The 13518-nt window shown below is 30.6% G+C and overlaps 2 protein-coding genes across 3 annotated transcripts; one reads left to right on the forward strand and one right to left on the reverse strand.

The window, feature by feature from the left end:
* The first annotated feature begins 1638 nt into the window (after window positions 1-1638).
* LOC101204528 (oil body-associated protein 1A) lies at window positions 1639-4992 on the forward strand. 2 transcript variants are annotated; one of them, XR_004218058.1, is made up of 5 exons: window positions 1639-2148; window positions 2383-2473; window positions 2549-2730; window positions 4576-4629; window positions 4763-4992. XR_004218058.1 is itself a non-coding variant. In XM_031888506.1 (3 exons), the coding sequence occupies exons 1-3, from the start codon at window positions 1858-1860 to the stop codon at window positions 2722-2724; spliced, it is 558 nt and encodes a 185-aa protein (XP_031744366.1). In that variant the 5' UTR covers window positions 1643-1857; the 3' UTR covers window positions 2725-3050. The 2 variants fall into 2 exon arrangements, 1 of the variants encoding a protein (XP_031744366.1); XM_031888506.1 differs by lacking the exons at window positions 4576-4629; window positions 4763-4992 and having other exon boundaries at window positions 1643-2148; window positions 2549-3050.
* Window positions 4993-7306: 2314 nt separating this feature from the next.
* LOC105436146 (glycine-rich protein 5) lies at window positions 7307-7888 on the reverse strand. The gene has a single exon (XM_011660865.2). The coding sequence runs from the start codon at window positions 7806-7808 to the stop codon at window positions 7473-7475; it is 336 nt and encodes a 111-aa protein (XP_011659167.2). The 5' UTR covers window positions 7809-7888; the 3' UTR covers window positions 7307-7472.
* Window positions 7889-13518: the final 5630 nt, after the last annotated feature.

Genomic DNA, 13518 nt, shown 5'->3' on the forward strand with positions numbered 1-13518 from the left:
GACATAAAGTATTTCTTATTATCACTATGTAAACATTTTCTATAATAATTGGTTTTTAAAAATTAATAAAACTTAAAATTAAATATTTAAAAGATATATGTTCGAGAACTAAAATATTTATAAAATATAATAGTTCTTCAAATATATTATTCAAATAATTTAACAGATCTCATACACATTTACCAATAATAGTTAATCAATAATAAATTCTAATATTTTATATACTAATATTTTTAACAATTTTATATTTTTCAATAATTTTTCGATTTAAAAATATTAAACATTTTAAATATTAGAATCTAAAATATTATTTTAAGCATCTCAGAATTATTGTTGCGAGGGATGTGCAGTTCCTTTGTGAGACCATAAAACTCAACCCAAACCGAAAGTGACGTGGCCCGGAACACAAGCTACGTGGACCCAGAACGTGTGCCTCGTGGACAAAAGTGTACTGCCACGTGGAGAGTTGCATGCATTAGGCAAGATGATTTAATAACATGATACAAAGAGAGGTATGGGCAGAAACAGAAATCATAATCGTTAGAGAAAATAGTAATTAACTAATAATGTTGAAGAAAGAAGAGATTCCTGGGGAGGCCACTCACACCGGCACCGCCGTAGTTGAGACCGCCGCCGCCGTAGTACAACGCTTCCGCCCTATCAATCAAATCCACCAGCACCTCTGCGCGTAAGTTATTTCCATCTCAACATTTAGTTAGGCTTTCTAATGAACATCTTACTTTCCCATTCCTCATTCCTCTTGTATTTTTATTCAATAATAAATAATTATCAAAGTTTTTCTATGTTTTTCTCCTTTCATTTTGATTCAATTTTATTATATAGTCTCTTTGTTTTGAATTTTTAAACTTTTATTATAAAAGTAAATAGTTGTCAAACCCATAAAAACTCCAAAACATTTTGGATGATACAACATGGTTTGGTATTAAAATGAATCTCAAGAGTGTATGGTTATTTGACTTGTGTGTATATTGATAATTTATTTTTACTTAAACGTCAAATAAAATTATATATAAAAAAATCTTCATTTTAGGGAAATTATTCTAAAGAATTTTAGAATCTGCTACTAATAAACATCGATACAAGTGCCATCAACATAAAATTTAACTATATTTTATAAATATTTTTGTTTCATGGGCTATATTTGAGAGTGAGTCCTTAGTTTTGAATATTAAATATTTAATGTTTATGAAACTTATGTCTTCACCCTTTAATATTTGAAATCACCTTTAAACATAACAATATAAATCCTTATCTTCTATTGATTTTTAAGACCCAAGCACATGTCCTAGCTTAGTCATCTAACTAATATCTAAGAGAAGTAAAATATAAAAAGTGAATAAAAACAAATGCTTATGTTTGTCGACGTATAACTCCATGACTTGGCTTATTTAACTCAGTCGACAACCGACATGCAAGCATAAGTTGAGATATGAAACACATCTTAATGAGATATTGAGGTCTATGAGCTCTGGGATTCGAAAAAAGAAAAAAAGTCTTTTATTTTGAATTAACTCTTTATAACATTTTGCTCTAAAAAGATTGTTTCTCCTTGAAATTTGCTTTTGGGTTCTCTCTAACTTGTTGAAATTAATTGAAGACAAAAAGATAATTTCCATGGTTTTTGTTTCAAATAAAAATAAAAACAAAAAAGTTATAAAAATGTATTAATTAAAAAAACAAAAAGCATTATCAAATCGATTTTCGTCATCAAATTTTATTATCTAACCATACTCATAATATATAAAGCTACAATTATGTTTTTATCCTGAATTGATCTCCATCTTCTTGTTATTGGATGGACATGGGTGAATTAGGTTTCATTTCTACTCTCATGACATGACAAGGCAACTGGAAGCGCACCATTACTGCGCGCACCTGAACGAAGAGGTTCGACAGTGTCTAATCTTTGACAGCCCGGAGAAAGATGCCAGACTTATAGGGATCGAGTACATTGTAACAGAGGATCTCTTCTTAACATTACCTGATGACGAGAAGCCTCTTTGGCACTCGCATGAGTACGAAGTCAAGAGTGGGACTCTATTCCTCCCTGGTGTCCCGGGCCCAATTGAGCGCCTTGACTTGGAGAAGGTTTGCAAGACCTATGGCAAAGTTTTCCATTTCTGGCAGGTTACCTTCTTCCCTCAAATCCCCAACTAGCTAGAAGGAAGTTTAGTACTCCTTAAATCTAAAATTTTAATTCTTTGTTGGGTTCTTAAGCGACATTATTTGGTTGCTTAACATAAGCTGTTGGGTCAATAATTTTCTTAAACTAAATATAACTGAAGTTAATTTCAGTCCATTGTAACCATTAAAGCCTGCTAAGCGTTAAAATTAATTTTATGGGCCAACCATGGGATGCAGGTGGATCGAGGCGACACTCTACCACTTGGCATCCCACAGCTAATGATGGCGCTAACCCGAGATGGGCAGCTGGATGGGTCTCTACAAGAAAGTAAGTAATGAAATTGTATTATTGTTTCAAAGGTATGTGGATTTTTTATATCGTTTGGTTTGATTTGATTTTCAGAGGTTGAGAAGCGTTATGGGGTCTCGTTTGAAGGGGAGAGGAAGAAAAGAGAGTACATGTCGGGGCCTGTCCATGGTGTCCATCCGAGGGCAAACGGTGGCGGGGAAGGCCTAAAGACAGAACTCCGAGAGACAACGATGCCTTTGGCAGCTTCAATTCCAAGAGTCTTCGTTTGATGAGAGGTGATATCGTGGTGGTTATGAAAGTTGGATGTATATGTATGTGTTTGTGTTTACTTTAAGCGTAATGTTTTGGCAGTACTTTAGTATATCGTCTACTATTTTAAAAAAATTATAAAATAATTGAGTTCGTGGTAAAATAGTTTATTTGGCTCTCTACAAGTTAGAGAATTAGAGAATTGACCTGCATAGGCCTAATTCTTTACTTTTGGTTTGAAACTTTGGGGTTTTCAAATGAATTTCTCATTTTGGAAAGGATATTGAATTTTTTAGTATACTTGAATTCATCTACATCTGCTAATAAAAATGTTGTTAATTTTTAATCTTCTTTTTCTTTTCAATTATTTGGTTAGACATGAAACTTTAAATTTTTCTGACAAGAATTTAGATTTCTTTTGACCTTTTTAGGGGTATTAATGGATTGGTTGGGTTAGGTTGCCTTTTGGGTCATGAAATTGACCGTCTTCTCTCATCCAATTCAATTTTAAAATTTGGGTTAAAAGTTAAAGAAATTTATTTGGGTTGAGTTAAGAAATTTATTTGGGTTGAGTTAGTTGCTGGGTTATTTATTTCTTTTTATTTTTTTAGTATACTTTTATTAGTTTAGAAAACTAAAATTTATCTAATCTAATATTATAAATTTTATGCTAAAACTAGTGGAAGGGTTAATGTCATAGTATGCATTTGGAGTATGCATTTGGGATATGATTAATGATTAATATCTACGTAGGTAGTGTTATGATGTGTGATAGGTAGTGTTATGATAGTATGTGTTTGGAGGATTACGTAGATGGGGTATGAGTGGGGTATGAGTGTATATTTGGGAGGAGAATTATGGTAGGTAATAGTATATTAGTATCTTTTTGGAAAAAAGATTGTAAGGTATATGGTATATTATGATAATACGTGGGGAAGGATTATCATATGTGGATTATATAGGATGATATATATATATTTTAAAATTAAATACTTGAATTTTATATATTTAGTTTATCTTCTTTTTCTTTTGAAACAATACGTTAGAAAGTAAAGTTCATTTTATTTTTAAATTTTAGGTTAGAAGTTTAAAGAACACAAATAGTGGAGGAATTTTTTTTTACAGAATGAATGTTTGATTAAGAATTGATTTTGATGAATACCTTTACAATCAATTATATTAAACAATCGAACTCTCAAATCAATTAATTTTTTTTACTTTATTTCAAACAATTTTAACCAATATAATTTTAAGCAATTTTAACTAGGAATTCTCAACTTACTTGTGTATTTAACTTTTGTAGATAAGTTTATTCAATTGACAGAATAATTGTATATATTTAATTAATTTAATATATAAATAAAGTGTGAAGTGTTCATTGAACTTTGCTCTAATGAAGGTGGAATTCAATTTAGCAGAGGGTGAGATTTACTTAGAATTCAAATGGGTGTTTCAATGGTTTAAGTGGGAGAATTGAGTTTGGTGAAGATAGAAATATTGTTAATGGTAGCTATGATGTGATTAATATGAACCTAAAGGAAAATGAGCTAGTTATAAAATACTTTTCATTCTATATCTTATGGCTAAATTATAAAGAAAATAAGAGCTCTCTCTTTTGTTTAAAAATGTCGTAGTTCTTTTAAAAGTCACAGTACATTTTTCTTTATAAAGGAAAATGTATGTTATCTAAAGAAAAATGTATGTTTTATGAAGATTTTTTAGATGATAAGAATCTATGTTGCTTTTCTATAACTAATTTTATAACTAATTTGCTAACCTAGTGGGGAGTTATTTGAGTATGTTTAAGTTTCATCCATTATTCTTTTTCTGTTGGCTCTAATCTTTAAAATTTAAAATTTTGTTGTGTTTAGGTATGTATTGTTTGGATGAGGTTTGGGATGGTTTCAAAGTAAAAGATAGCTCTGGTAATTAAACTTTTTTTGAGCATTCTTTTGTGTAATTTACAAAATGCTATTGCCTAATGCTAGAGTCTGACTGAGCTCACTAATTTGTTTTTCTACTTCTTCTTTGTACATTGCCTTTGCTCTCTATTTCCAGCTTATTTATGTTAGAAGTAGAATCTGCTTGGTGTAAAAGATGACGAAGCGATCGTGAAAGATTGTGAAAGATTGAAAAGTGTGAAGGCGTTTAGGATTTTTATATTTAAGTATTGTATAGGGATTTTGTCTAATGTATTGTTGTAGAATGTATGTATGTTTAAGATTTCATTTTGTATCTACACATCTAAAAGAGAAATATTATAGTTTATATGCTATTGATTTTATTTATTCCTTTGGTGTAAGAAAAAATAGTTTATATGCTATTGATTTTATTTATTCCTTTGGTGTAAGAAAAAATATTTATTCCTTTGGTGTAAGAAAAAATATTTATGTACATGTACCTTCTTTGCATCGCAAAAAATACCTTTTTTGCATTCTAAAAAATAGATAATAATGCAACAATTTAATAAAAATAAATTTATAAAAATGGACTAAAAAATTACCGACATTTAAGCTCAGTTTTGTACCAGTGACAACATTATTTGTCACTAAACCATCACTATTAGTGGCGAGTGCAATACGTCACTATAAAAAATAAATAGACATAATATATGTTACTAAAAGTAAGCAAATAGACATAATATATGTTACTAAAAGTAAGCATTTAGTAACGTGCATGTGTCACTGAAAGTATATCTTTTGTGGCGCATAATGCTGCGCCACTAATACTTTTAGCTACTCGGATACAACGACAGCTCTAGTGACGAATGAATCTATGTCGCTAATACTTTTAGCGACGTTTTTGGTGCGCCACTAAAAACAAAATTTCTTGTAGTGAGAAAAGAAAGACGAATCATGACAGAGATAAGAAACGGAGAGGGGAAGGAGAAAAAGGAAAACGAAGAGGAAAGCAGAGAGAGGAAGGGGAATGAGGAAGAAGACAAGGATTGAGGAAGGATTATGCAGAAAATCGAGAGGGTATTACGCGGGTATTACGAGGAAAAGTGTTATGGCAAAGTGAGAAAAAATGTGAAAGAGATTTAGGAGGATTATGGAAACCATAAAACTAGAGATTTAGAGTTATGGTAACCCAACCCAATAGTGATAACTAGACCCAAACAACCCAAAAATGTTGTAAAAATGAGGTACAACCATAATACGAAATCGAGAAAATATAATGTTAATAAATAAATAAAATTTTAATTTCTCCAACTTTCGTGGTATTCTCTCTAATGTGAGTGCATCTTAAAACTCTATCGAATACCACTATTTATATGAAATTTGGCAAACATAAGATAGGTTTACATGGCCACTAAGTGTCTATTGTTTGCGTGACACATAAATTAAGTAGTCTTATTTGGACACAAAATACCTAAAATAACAACACACATGACTTGATTAGCTAATGCATATCTATATATTTATCTAAATATTTATAAATGATATTAAATTCGAATTTTAAAATGTAATTAACTCAAATTTCACCCGTTTGGTTGGTCGAGTTTTCTTTGAAAACTCAGAAAACTCTCACTTTTTCGCACAATGTTAGATTTCTTTTACTTTTTTTTGATATCTTCGACTTTTTGAATCCAAACTAGGGTTGAAGCCAATTGATATTTCATATTGTAGACAATGTTGCTATTTTACATTAGTGATACTTTTTTCAAAAGAAAAAAAAAATTGACTGGGTGGATCATTTAATTGTTTTTAATAAAATATAATTAATATTTAAATAGAAGTAATAGTTTATAAAAATTAAAGTGTTTTGAATAGTGTTACGTTTTAGTAGATATAAATTAATTAAAAATAGTTTGAGCAATGCTTTGCTTTACCATTACTAATGGTAAATTAGTGAATGAGTTACATAATGTGTAAGGTTTTTAATTAATTATCTTATTGATTAAGATACTATTTTATATTGTCTAGAGCAAACTCTCACATACTCTCCTCTTTTTTACTCAAGAAAACAATGATAAATCATTTTTAAAAAAACCAGTGTGACTTGACACATTCACGTTGGGTGCAGTTTGGGTGCAGTAACTAAGTTTTTCCAAACATTTATTATCACATATGACCTTATATAACACATTTACAACATGGATACATCTTATGGTAGTTTTAATTTAGAATATAATGGGACAGTTTATGGTCAAAGTCTTGTAATACAGTTCAAGCTTAAATATTTTACTATGCTATTTTAGACAGATGAAATTAAAATATATTTATTGTAGTAGATAACACATTAAAAGGAAAATAGCTAATGCTATATTTGATTTGTTTCCAGCTACTTTTAGAACAAGTGCATTCAATAATAATTTTTTTTTTCAAACTACTTATATTTTATGGTAAAAAAGCACTTGAGGACATAAATACTTGTTTTCTTATTTTTATAATAAGCCGAATGAGAGAATCAATCTATTAACTATGATGAGTTGAAACATATATTTTAGGTGAATTGATTGATTATGTTGATCAATAAGATTATAAGTTCTCAATTCTTATTGATTAATAAGGTTAATTAGTTCTGGATTCAAACCTTTTAATTAGTTTGTACCTAACAAAAATATGGGCAATTTAAAAATCAACTAAAAACAACGTAGAGTTAGCTTCACATCAAACAATAAATTTTTATGAAATTCTGATGAACTAAAGAAAGAAAACATAACAAATGCATAGATTCATACTAGTCCACTTAAGGCAAATTAAAATAACTAAACTTCACACTCTAACAACGTTTTGAGTAGAAATAAAACGAGATTAAAATAACTTCAAGGATTAGTAAGACCAGAACCACCGCCAATACCAACTCCACCACCAGCTCCGCTTCCGAGTCCACCGGCAGCTCCACCTCCCGGGCCTCCAAGTCCACCGATTCCAGTAGCGCCACCGAGGCCACCGCCGAGACCACCGGGCCCAGTTCCTCCAATGACACCTCCCATCCCACCAAAGGGGAGGCCATTGCTGCCAATGCCAGAGTAGCCACCGAGGCCACCGTAAGTGAGGAAGTTCTTTTGGTCGTCGAAGGTGGTGCCCGGCGTAATAGGTCTAGCTAGGGCATGAGTGGCTACAAGAGCGAGGAGCAAAGCAATGAACAATTTGGCCATTTTCTTCTTCTTAATTCTTCGTCTAGGAGACGTACAGTTGTGTGTTTTGTGTGTGTTGTTGACCAATGGACGTGTGAGCATAGGGTTTTAAAGGGGAAAGAGAGTTGAGGGACAGTTGAGAGAAGTAAATGTGAGGTTAAATGCTGAGCCAATGGTGAGTGCCTGACTCTGAGTTTAAATGCTGGGGTTTGGTTTTTGGTTGCTTTCAATTTCATTGGTTCTTAAAAAATGTTGTTTCATAATTTCATACCATTTTATTTTTTAAAATTTATGCTTCATTTTTTCTCAATTTTATTTTATCATAGTTTCATTATTTATTAGAATATTATTTTTAGTTAAACTTCAAATAAATAAATATATATTTATAATCTCATTTAGCAGTCATTTGATTTTGATTTTGATTTTGATTTCAATTTTGAAAATAGTCCTGTACATTTAAAAATTCATTGTTTTGAAACTCTTTGTTCCAAAGTTTTAAAGTTTCTTCTCTCTCTTTTAAGTTATTCTCTCCAATCTTTTGTATCTCTAAAATTATATTTTTTTTCAAAAATTAAATTTCCTACCCATTTATTTTTTTCTCGCTACCTCTTTAACTTTTTTAGTCTTCAATGTAGTTTTTCTTTTTTTTGGTAATCTGATTATTATAAAAGTATCTTTGAAAAACAAAAGTAGGTAATAAAAAATATGAAATTTGTTTTCAATATAAATTATTTACAAATATAAAAAACTTTACCGCACATTATCTCTAGTAGCGTAGATCTAAAATTTTGCTATATTTTATATCTAAAAATGTCCGTCCTTTTAATTTCATGTTAATGTTGTTGTAATTTCGTAGAAAAGAAGTTGTAAGTTGAGAAGCCTTGTCAACACACCTACTACAATTTGGTGCTAATTCACCTTCTATCTTTCCCGTTAAAACGACCTTGTCAACACGCCTACTACAAAATAGAAATTAGGTATGAAAGTAGGCTGAGTCATGGATCTCACTCTCTTTAAAACGTTTTGTGGTTTTGCTTATTTGTGTTGCCTCGTTGTCGCCAGAATAAACATTTGTGTTCTTCAATTAGTTTTGCACTGAAACTAATCGAAATCTCAAGACTCAAGTAAACACTTCTTACACTGCTCGAAAAACTAAAAAAAAATCACTTTAAAGAGAGTGTTTGCTTATAAAATTCTCGCGGGCCAAATGAAAGAGTGAATAGAGTTTATATAGTGTGAGGAAATCAATAGTGACGTTGAAAATTAATTTTGAAACGTCTGTAATTATGGAGAGATTATATTGGATTTTAAATACACAAAATGGTAATAAAACGTTTGATTCTTTAATTATGTCATAAACATCATGACATTTATTATATCTCATCTAGCTTGACCATCTCAATCGTCTAGAATATCAGCATATGATAAGGTATTCTAACATCTAGCATAGCTATCACATGGCTAGCATTACCGTGTAGTCACATAATCAATATCACATAATTTATAAAATTTGATAACTCTATCACTTAGAACTCTTATTGCATATCATAGCAAATCGCGTAGTATTACTGTGTAAAGAAATTTTCATTCAACATTTAAGCCTAATCCATATCTATTTACTCATTAATATGAGATTTAAAATTCTTATGTCCGATTTGGTAACCATTTTGTTTTTACTTTTTAAATTCAGTTATAGATACTACTTCCACCCTCAACTTTTTTCCCTATTGTTATCTGTATCAATAATTTAAAAACCAAAAGCCAAAAAGTAAAACTTAAAAAAAAAAAGTTTAAATAATTGATTTTGTTTTAAAAATTTGACTAAGAATTCAAACGTTTTGCACATTCATAGGTATTCAAAAGGAAACAAATTTAACTCTCAAAATCAAAACAATCATATGGTTCTAGACCAGACTTTAACCTTTTCATTGGGATAAATAATTTAATTAATAAGTATGCTATTTTTAGTTTAAAATTCGATAAATCTCATGATCATTTAAAGGCTATTAAACTCAAATATCTGAATTGTCATTTGCAAAAATAGTTTTGTTTTGTGGAATAACACAAAACTACAAAAGGAGGAAAAACACGTTATCATTAATAACTCTTGAAAGGATATAATATAACTCCAAAGTGATAATTGATCCAATGAATACACACAATATTAATGGATAATCAATAGTTATACAAATAATTGAAACAAATATATATCTCTAAAAATGGTGGACCTGAAAAGTTATAGTTAATAATTCTCATATTGATATAATTTAACCACCGTCAGATCTTATATTAAATCATAAGTCATTTAATAGTCGACATTTATGTAGTAATAATGTTAAAAAAATAGTGCTATTAGATAATATTGGTATGAATACTACTAAACAATAAATTCGAATTAATTTTTAGTATGTTTCACAAGCAAGAGGCTCACATATATTAACTAATAATTGAAATTGCGAAAAGGGTTGTTTATAAAATGAAATGAATTTAAAATATTTACATAAATTAAACTTTTTGTATTAGTCACTAATGAAACAATGTTATATAAATAAAGTGATTGAGTACAATATTGACAATTGTCACTTAACATTAAGGCAACAAACTCAACTAATTACAAAACTAACTATTCTAAAATATTAATGGTATCATCATCCATAACAATGAAACAAAAGAAGAGCTAAGTAATGGTTTTGTAAAAATGTCAATGAGCCGAAGCTGAGAACGAATGGACATGAGTTTGATATCTCCAAAAACCACAACTTGTCAAGAATGAAATGACAATCTAATTCGATATATTTTGTTCTCTAGTGAAACATAGGATTGCTAGCAATGTAGACAACAATTTCAACAATTGAGCAATCCAAGTAAGTTCGCTTGTTGTGACAACAAGAAATCTATGTTTGGCTTCAACAAAAGATCTTAAGACTGTGGACTGCTTTTTAATTAGCTTTCTACGAGACTAAGGCTTTACTAAGAAATATGCATAAACTAGTGGTTGAATTTCGAGAATCAACACATGATGCCCAATCAACATCAACATATGCCCGATATTGAAATGAAGAAGCGGTTGCCAGAAAAATAGCTCTACCAAGACAAACTTTCAAATATCTCAACAAACTATGGGTAACATCAAGGTGAAGTGCTTGCAAGGCGAATGCTACAAATTGTCTCAGTTTGTGAACTGCAAATGTTATGTCAAGTGTGATACAGTGAAATATAAGAGACGACCAATAAGTGTACAATAAACAGATGGATCTTTGAGCAATTCACCATTAAGAGTAAACAACTTAACATTTGGATCAATAGGTAAAGGTGTGGTGGTTTCGATGTTCTAGCTTGTTTCTTCAAGTAAGTTTAAAGTATAATTCCTTTGAGAAAGGAAAATTCCTTTTGTGGATCAAGCAAGTTTTAAGAAAGGAAAATTCCTTGTGTGAGTAACTTTTTAAAAAGAAGGGAAAAATTTTCTAAAGAATTTTTTTGAAAGTTATGTTATGTATAGTGTAATGCCTATAATGACTATATTGTCCAACTAAACAAGCAAAGCTATGAATGATTCACAAGACCCTTTTACAAATAGAGAATAATCGACCTTTGTTTGATTAAAACCAAAGTCCAGTAAGACATGTGAAAACTTGTCAAACAACTGTCTTGAGGTTTGTTTAAGACCATATATTGATTTGTTGTAAAATCCGTGTTTTGGAGTAAATAAGTTGTAAGGAGGGGAGTTATAGAAAAATATTTACTAGGTGTAAATACTACACATTTTGAGGAAGGAGTATGTGTTATGGCTAGGAAATGCAAAGAAGGATAGTACGTGTAATAAAGCTAGGCGACACACTAAGATAAGATAATGCAAAAAGAAAAGGCGACAACAAACACTTAACCTTATCAAGTGACGAGCTAGGCGAGAAGGAGTCAGTTAAGTGTTAAACTTAGATAATTAGTCAGCTAAACACATATTAAGTTTAAGTTAAACATGGATTAAAAGGGTTACTAAACTACCATGTGTAAGACACTAAGTAGAAGCTAGCAAGATAAGACAAATTTAAGAATGATTAATCCAGTTTAGGATTAGTATGAATGATTAATCTAGTTTAGGATTAGTATAAATAGACCTTGTAAGTTCAAAAGAAGTTCAAAGATTTAAAGCTATGCCAAGAGAATATCTGGCGAGAAAATGAGAACTTAAGTTAAGTTAAACATTAAGAAAAAGATAGGAGGAAGCTTTTCACTTTGTGAGTGACCCTTCGGATGAGAAGAGGCAAACTTTTCTAAAGAGTTTTTCTTTGAAAGTCATGTTATTATGTATAGTGTAATGCGTGTTATAATCTTGTTTAATGATTTATATGAAAAACATCACTGTTTGAAAGTATATCTACGAGTTAAAGTAGGCGCTCTTATGTTGCTTGTATGCAAGCAAACCATTAGCTTTATTCCTATTATGAGCTAGTTGTTATGTGAACATAAGAGTCAAGGCAACTATGTGTTGAGTGGTCGAGAAGGTGGCTGGAAGGCAACTATGTGTTGAGTGGTCGAGAAGGTGGCTGGAAGGCAACTATGTGTTGAGTGGTCGAGAAGGTGGCTGGATGCGTTGAGAGGTCTGCATTCAAGATGACCGTCTGAGCAACTGGAATTGAATGAAGGTCTAGAAAGATACTAGTAGTGAAATAAGAATAATCACAGTAGTATATGAATTGAGAAGGTTTAATGTCCATGCAAAAGGAATAAGTAGAGGCTAATGAGGTGTTTCTTGTTTTGATCAACGTGTGTTGAGAAGCTGATCTTGTAACATTATACGATTTGTATTCCTAAAAATATTTTCCTATACATTGTCACTCATTAAGCCAATATTTTCCTATACATTGTCACTCATTAAGCCATTAAGATTATGTTTTAAGTTTCCCTTCCTCAGGTAAGTGAAGCGAGGAGGCCGCATAGAGAAGGCAAATTATGAACTTCTGTTCATGAGGGATTGTCTTTTAATTTGTGTGGCCAGATTGCCGACTCAATATAAGTAGATAATGAACTTCTGTTCATGAGGGATTGTCTTTTAATTTGTTTGACCAGATTGCCGACTCAATATAAGTAAAGTGTTTTCTTTAAATGGTGTCTTTGAAACTTAAACAAAGGGCCCTACCCTCTCTATGGTGTTACAAATACTTGCTGAGGACTAACTAAGAGATATTAATTTAAATTAGAGAAATTATTTTCAAATTGATAAGATTTCTTAATCTAATGACACAATAGAATAGGATTATTTCATATGATATCATATATTTGATAGTATGGTAATGAGATGAGTAACTCATCTGTTTTATAAGGAGTGTGAGTCCCCTTGGTTTTTTCAATGTGAGATTCTCAACATCTCAACATGCCCTCTCAAGATGGTGCCTCTTTGGATTCACTAATCTTGATCGAATCTCAATTTCATTTTATTAGACCGAAGAAAGCCATTTGAGTTTTATAGGTTTTGATACCACATTAAGCAATAAGTAATTAAAACTTGCTCTATTATTCACGAATGAGAACATGCTATAAATAAACACAATGAGTAAAATATTCACAATGGTCACTTAACAAACTTAACTAATTACCAAACTAATAACACATATTACTATTATATATATAAGTAATAGTTTTGTTGCAGTCTATTTAGATAGAATGTAATATTTTGCTATACCTATACATATTTTCAGTATTTTTTCATTTAAAGTAATTTTCTTTATTTTAT

The sequence above is a fragment of the Cucumis sativus genome, chromosome 7 (assembly GCF_000004075.3).
Source record: "Cucumis sativus cultivar 9930 chromosome 7, Cucumber_9930_V3, whole genome shotgun sequence".
Taxonomy (NCBI): Eukaryota; Viridiplantae; Streptophyta; class Magnoliopsida; order Cucurbitales; family Cucurbitaceae; genus Cucumis; species Cucumis sativus.